Raw genomic sequence first — 7,602 nt, forward strand, 5'->3', positions numbered from 1 at the left:
ATAAATAAGAGTTAGTAAAAATTTCCTATATAAACAATATATTATCAATCATTCATATATATTGCTTTTATTTATGTATCAATAATAATTAACATATTAAAGATATATAATATACTATCAATATATTAAACACTTATATTAGCAATACATTTATATAAAATAGATATTGGGTGGCTTGTGGATACAAGTATTATCATATCATATTGGGCACATCTGATATCTCACAAAAGTGTGTTACTTCATGTATCACTATGTATGATTGGTTAAAAAAAATTATTTAAGTTAAAAATTTAACAAATCACAAACATTGACACATAAAGTAATATATTTCTTGAGACAGAAGATATCATATATCCATTTATGAGTATTAGTCAAGTCATAAAAGTATTTTTCTAATGAATATTTTGTATATTATGATTTACTATATTAATTTATTTTAATTTTATAATAACTTTAGTGGTGGAATAAAATGATAAAAGCTAAATTTTATTCATATAATATTTATTTTAATATATATTGATCATCATAAAATATATAAATATATAATTGTACTTGATAATAGGGGTGAACAAACTCGACCATACCCCGCTCATTCAATTTGGCTCGATAGGGTCCAAATAGAGTCGAATCTCATCAGGTTTAGGGTTGAGTTCAGATTCAAAAAGTAAACCCAAACAATATTGAGGATCGGGTAAGGGACAAACATGACCTGACCCAACCCGTCACATGGACACTTAGTCATTATGTTTGTATGTGCCTATATTCAATTGTGGATAGAGTAATGACATATATTTGGTTGAAAGTATTATTGATTTTCTAATTTTTTCATCATATATACATAATTAACAATATATATACATATATCATTTATATATCAATTTAAGTATCCCTCATAATTTGTAAAATATTGATAAATCTTTATCTAAAAAAATATACATTATCTTAAATCGGGTCTAGAGACAAATTTAAAAGTTGACATGATCCATATTTGTGATCAGATTAGCTTCTAATCTATGGTTGAGTCTATGTTAAAAAAAATAATTCTAATAAAATTTAGGTTAAGATAAAAGATAAACCTTCATGCCAACCCGAAATATGCTAACCCGACTTGAAAACACGATGAATGCCCATGAATATCAGCAAATATGTATACGGTCCGATATTTACTACCCGTACCCGCTATATAGTACCTGCACCCACTCATTGGCATATGCAGAGTGGATATGTGGACTCCCATTACCCAAGCCCAAGCAGTTGAAAGCCTTCTATTTATTTATATTTTATAAAAAAAACATTTGATTTTGGTTGGGACGAATAGGATTATTGGATTGGGACAATAGCCCACTAAATCCGAACCGAAGCTATAGAAATAGATGAATGAATGAATCAGATAATTGATATGCAATAGCATTAGTCACAGAATAATACAACGAAGTAGCACACACTGAGAAAGATAAGAGAAGGAGTGAAGTAAACAAAAGAAGGAAGAGATAAACTGAAATCTCCAAAACCCTAAAATGGACGATGGAGACAATTCCCGCAAGAGAACCAGAGATCCACACTCCGAACGCAATCGCGATTCCAAGCACCGCACTAGCACCCACCGCGATTCCGATGATCACCACCGCCATCACCACCATCGATCATCGGATAAGAAGAGAGAAGGAAGCAGGGATATGGATAGGGTTTACGATAGAGAAGAGAGAGAAGGAAGCAAAAGCAGGGTGAAGAGTCGCAATGAGGAGATGGAAGATTCAGTGGAGAGACGCCACTCCTCATCTCATCATTTGCATAAGAGGAAAGATAGAGAGCACAATGACGAGGATAGGGAATTGGAGTATAAGAGAATTAGGGTTACTGAGGATAAGAGTGAAGGAAGGAGGGAACGGAGGAAGTTTGGGGATAAAGTTAAGAAGGAAGAAGATGATCACATTCAAATACAAGAAGAACAAAATCTGAAACAATCAATTTCTAATCACCACTTTGATGGTGCCCAGGCTTCTTCATCTCCCAATGGGAAAGTTTCTCTACAAAATGTGAGTTGTCCTGATATTTGTCTTTTGTCGGTGAAATAAATTGATTTGTATATTTCTTTACATGCTAATAGATTGTATTGTACGACTCCTAATGTTCATAGCAATGCCAATACATGGGATGCTAATTACAAATTTCACCTCAAATTACAGGATTGTTTAGTTTATGTTACTTCTGTAAATGCATTAGTAAATCAGGGGTATTTGGATGAGCTTATTGAGAGTTCATTTGGGTTTATAAGAACACCTTACAAAACAAGCTTGTGAAATAGTTTATAATCGAACTTAGCTCATTTAAATAAACTTTTATGAAAAGCTTACAGAAATAAGCTCTTTTTAGCTTATTACAGAAGGTAAGCACTTAATTAAGCTGTTTATTGAACTACAACAAGAATGCTAATTTACTCTAGAATCGAGAAGTGATACGAGAATCTTTAAAAGATATAGTCGTCCATGAGTATCGAGCTAGAACGATTGTCTCGTGTTTATTATTATTTGATAGGTTGATGATTTACAAGAGGTATATGTTTTCTTTTCTTACCCTTATATTATTTTGATTTATGTTTCTGTTGAAATTACTTATCTGTTTACTTTTGTGTTTCCTAATTCCTCTTTTTGTATTTCCTTTTGGAATATTTGGAAGTACACACATTCACTGTTGTTTTATCCTTGCTGTTTCAGGGCTCTGCTATGGGATTGCCTTCTGTGGCGCTGAAGAGTGTGCCTGAGGCATCTTTGGCCCTGAATCCTCCCTCTCCTATCAAGGTATCTTCGATTACTACCACAAATGAAAATAAGGGAGTTAATATTACCAGGTCTCATGAGGTTACTGGAAAATCTAGTACAGATGGGTCTTCTTCAACTGCTGGAAAAAGTCGAAGCCTATCTTTTGATGCTTTAGCTAAAGCTAAGAAAGCTTTACAAATGCAGAAGGAGTTGGCAGAGAAGCTGAAGAAAATTCCTCAGGTAAGATGTGCTTTATTTTTACTCATAAGTATCTTTTATCAGTTGGATAATTCTCATCAGTAACTACATGCTGATTCTGATTCACTTTCCCACAATTAAAAACTATTTATATTTATTCATGTTCCTCTAAAATGCATTAAGTTTTATGCTATTGGTTGTGCAGTTGAATAGGAGTTCTACCTCTAATTTGCAAGGAAGCACTCATTTAGGTTCAAAAGATGAATCTACTGTGCCCTCTGTTACTGCTGGAGTTGCACCAAAAACTGCTTTCCCAGCTCCTTCAGGGTCTCTTGCAAAAATGTCAGTTTTTCCTTCAGCTGTGCCTGCTACTTTGGCAAATCCTCAAGCTAGTGGTGCAACTGCTCCCGGTATTGCAAATCTACCCAACTATGAAGCTGTCAGGCGTGCTCAGGAGCTTGCTGCTAGGATGGGATTTCGTCAAGATCCACAATTTGCTCCTCTGATAAACATGTTTCCTGGCCAGATGGTAACAGATATTTCTATCCCACAGAAACCCACCAAGGCCCCTGTCCTTCGTCTTGATGCCCAGGGAAGGGAAATAGATGAACATGGAAATGTTGTTAATGTGGCTAAGCCTAGCAACCTTAGCACATTGAAGGTATTTAGTCAATTGTATCTTTCTGTCAGTTATCTGCTTCTAATTGGGATTTTTTATCTTAATCATAGACTCTATGTCGAAACTTTCCAGGTCAACATTAACAAACAGAAGAAAGAGGCATTTGAAATACTAAAACCTGTATTGGATGTGGATCCTGAATCAAATCCTCATTTTGACCCAAGGATGGGTATCAACAAAACAAAGCTCTTGCGTCCTAAGAAGTCGTCTCTCGAATTTGTAATAGAAGGAAAATGGTCAAAAGATGCTGAAGCAATAAAACTGAAGGTACCCACTCTCTAGTAGTGACTTGCCCTTATGCTCTTTCAATTGTCTTATATGTTCTCTGCTGTTGTTTGGTTCATGTAGAGTAAATTTGGAGCAGCTCAGGCAAGAGAGCAGAAGGCTAAGCAAGCACAATTGGCAAAGGCAAAGGCTGCTCCTGATATAAATCCAAACCTAATAGAAATAACAACAGAGAGAGTTATTAAAGAAAAACCTAAGGACCAAATTCCAGAAACTGAATGGTGGTAAGTTTATGCTTTGTACTTGTGGCTTCTAAATAACTATTATGTTTGTGAAAGTGACGAAGTGTAGGACTTGCATTAAGGGTGTTATTTTAGTCACATAAATTGAAGCGATGAAGAATTGTTTAGCAACTATACCATATATTAATGTTTTATTACCACTATTTCCATTCATTGTTTCTAGTGCTAATAATGATGCTAGTACAAGTGATAAGAACTAGGATCAGAATCTCAACACAGAACAAAAATATTGAGTGCATATATATCCTCACTATATATATATATATATCCTTACCACTCGTACAGTCGTGCTACATCACTATGTTCTTTTTCCTTGTAGAAAAAGATTCTAGTAAGAGGATGATATCTATCAGAGACAAACTGAAATAGACCAGTGAGGCTGTTGCTGTTTGAAAAAGACTATTAAAATGTCATTTGAATGGAAAAAGACTTGAACATGAACAGTTTGAGACAAGTTTTATTTGGTGAATGTAGTGTTGCCAGTATTTAAGCAATTCACCAAATAATCAGAATAATGTTTCAGTCCTCCCCCGCTTTGTTCATTTTTCTATAATTATTAACTTTATTGTCTGAATTTATCAGGGACCTTCCTCTTCTACATTTTGGAAATTATGGTGACCTTGCTAATGGAACTTTAGCTGAAGATAAAGTGAAATTGGAAAAAATCACTTTTTATGTGGAGCATCCTCGTCCTATTGAACCACCTGCTGAGCCTGCCCCTCCTCCACCTCAACCCCTCAAGCTAACCAAGAAAGAGCAGAAGAAACTCCGTACACAAAGGCGCCTGGCTAAGGAGAAAGATCGGCAGGAGATGATAAGACAGGGTGTCATAGAACCCCCAAAACCAAAGGTCAAGATTAGCAATTTAATGAAGGTACTGGGCTCTGAAGCAACTCAAGATCCTACCCGGGTTGAAAAGGAAATACGCAGTGCAGCTGCTGAGCGTGAACAGGCCCACATCGATAGGAATATTGCACGCAAGCTTACTCCTGCTGAGTTGCGGGAGAAGAAAGAAAAGAAGCTGTTTGATGACCCAAGTACACTGGAGACACTTGTCTCACTTTACAGGATTAATGACCTCTCACATCCAAAGGCCCGCTTTAGAGTTGATGTTAATGCACAAGAGAACCGTTTGACTGGATGTGCTGTGATTTGCGATGGTGTTAGTGTTGTTGTGGTTGAAGGTGGAAGCAAATCAATTAAGAGGTATGGGAAGCTTATGCTTAAACGAATTAACTGGAGTGATTTTACAAAAGAGACAGAAGAAAATGAGGATTCAGATGATGATAAGCCGGCCAATAAGTGTGTTCTGGTGTGGCAAGGAAGTGTTGCCAAAACAAGCTTCCATAGGTTCAGTGTTCATGATTGCATCACTGAAGCAGCTGCTCGTAAAGTTTTTGCAGATGCTGGTGTTCCTCATTATTGGGATCAAGCTTTCAACTTTGTGGAAGATGAAGCTGTTTGAATTGTCGTCTAAGTGTTTTTCTTTAAACATCATTATCCCGCCTTTACTGAAGTCTTTTGGTGAGTGATCTCCTCTACAATATTTATTAAGTAGTGATTTAAACAAATAAGAAATACAATATCTGCTAGTGCTCCCTTGTTTCCTGTGTCCAATGGTGTCCACAAATTTTATAAATTTTTCTGCTGTAAACTTTTTTGACCGAGCCTATTGTCATTTTGTATTGTATAAAGAATTTTCCTAATTAAGATTATCATAATTTATTATTAGTATGATATAAAATACATAAAATAAAGTATCATGTAATTACAAGTCGAATTGGGTGTATCCAAAATGTGAATGTTGAACTAAAAACATTGAATATATTTTAGAATTCTTAGATAGTTCAACTAGGTTTGTGTCAGCTTGTGATATTAGGTAGAATCATGTCTTATCCACCTCTGAATTTGGATATTTAAATTTGCACCTATCCGTTATATGTCTATAATATAGTATAAAGTTTACAAAAATGGGGTTTACGAGAGTTATGAAAATAAAGCCTTTAGATGCGGTATTGATGGAGAGAGGATTGATTTGAGATATTGATGAAGGGATATGAAGTGGTAGGAGACGTAAGTAATACATTATATTTTATCCATACGTTAATATATGATTGGCTTGAGATAGAGATGGATATTCCCATGCCCTACACGAGTGTCAAATATATGTAATCCGGTAGGGTAAGGTAAGGGAGGGAGTCATTTTACAAAGTCAACCACACATCTCCAATCACCTTCCAAACAAATGCTTCATTGCAATTTAGTGGAGTATGTGACATGAGCTTTTCACTTGCACCATTATAAATAATTCATTCCTCATTATATATTAAAGCCCAGCTTTTTATATTTCTATCTACTATTTTTGCTTTATGTAATACTAGCGTGTTGACAGGCACTACCGTGTCTGTCAATCCGCTTTCCTATTGTTTGTAATGTGTATTCTACATATTAAGTTGTATTATACGTTTGAGTTAATTGTTTAATCTTAAAGAAATGATGCATAATACATATAGAATTGTGTTCATTAAGAATAGAGTCTTGATATCTTCACTTAATTTTATTTTTTTCTAGCGTGTTAACAAACACTACTAGGTCTGTCAACCCAATTTCCTATGTGTATTCTACATATAAAAGTGATTTTTATCTAATTAATTAAAATTTATTGAGTAAATCTATTGCATTGGTCACAATGTATATCCATTAAATTAAAAAATAGGAATGCATAAAATATATTGCATTGGTCACAATGTATGCCATTGAATAAAGAGTATGTGAATATTTGACATTTAAAACATACAGACTACACGTTACAAACAATATGAAAGCGGGTTGACAGATATAGTAGTACCTGTCAACATGCTAGAAAATAAAATTAAGTGAAGATATCAAGACTCTATTCTTGATGAACACAATTGTATATGCATCATTTCTTTAAGATTGAACAATTGCCTCAAACGAATATATAAATGTTTAGTAGTATAAGTATATATAAGAATATATAAAGATGAAATTAGAAGTTATAAAGATGAAATTAGAAATTATAAAATAAAATTAGAACTTATAAAATATGAAATAGGAAAACCCAAAATAACTTGTTTTTCCTTTATTAAGTAGTATAAATATGCAACTTATAGTTAATATATTTGAGGTGGTTATATAGGATTATATGATCTTTTTAAATTAAATTTTTGAAAGGCAAAATAGGAATATATAAATTATGTCATGGTGGTAATTACATCATGTTTTAACTTTATATATACTAGCGTGTTGACATGCACTGTCGTGCCTGTCAACCCGCTTTCCTATCGTTTGTAATGTATAGTTTGTATTTTATAAATTCAAATATAATTTTTTGCGCTAAATTTACGGTTGAATTTATTCAATTGGTCTAATATTCAATTTTTTAAATACACTTTTAAAATAAGAAGATAATAATGAT

At 33.9% G+C, this 7,602-nt stretch overlaps 1 protein-coding gene across 2 annotated transcripts; it reads left to right on the forward strand.

Moving 5' to 3' along the window:
* The first annotated feature begins 1,399 nt into the window (after positions 1-1,399).
* Positions 1,400-5,824, forward strand: LOC109341698 (U4/U6 small nuclear ribonucleoprotein Prp3-like). Of its 2 annotated transcripts, XM_019579645.1 has the most exons (7): positions 1,400-1,574; positions 1,605-2,036; positions 2,715-2,999; positions 3,163-3,618; positions 3,709-3,903; positions 3,985-4,145; positions 4,746-5,824. In XM_019579645.1, the coding sequence occupies exons 1-7, from the start codon at positions 1,518-1,520 to the stop codon at positions 5,626-5,628; spliced, it is 2,469 nt and encodes an 822-aa protein (XP_019435190.1). In that variant the 5' UTR covers positions 1,400-1,517; the 3' UTR covers positions 5,629-5,824. The 2 variants fall into 2 exon arrangements, with proteins under 2 accessions (XP_019435190.1, XP_019435188.1); XM_019579643.1 differs by having other exon boundaries at positions 1,400-2,036.
* The last annotated feature ends 1,778 nt before the right edge of the window (positions 5,825-7,602 follow it).

Source organism: Lupinus angustifolius, unplaced genomic scaffold, assembly GCF_001865875.1.
Source record: "Lupinus angustifolius cultivar Tanjil unplaced genomic scaffold, LupAngTanjil_v1.0 Scaffold_582, whole genome shotgun sequence".
Lineage (NCBI taxonomy): Eukaryota > Viridiplantae > Streptophyta > Magnoliopsida > Fabales > Fabaceae > Lupinus > Lupinus angustifolius.

Excerpts from the sequence above, each read along its gene's own strand:
- LOC109341698 (XM_019579643.1), top strand. The coding sequence starts at position 1,518 with ATGGACGATGGAGACAATTCCCGCAAGAGAACCAGAGATCCACACTCC. Across the intron at positions 2,037-2,714 it reads GGAAAGTTTCTCTACAAAAT|GGCTCTGCTATGGGATTGCC; the intron begins GTGAGTTGTCCT and ends TTGCTGTTTCAG. Across the intron at positions 3,619-3,708 it reads GCAACCTTAGCACATTGAAG|GTCAACATTAACAAACAGAA; the intron begins GTATTTAGTCAA and ends GAAACTTTCCAG.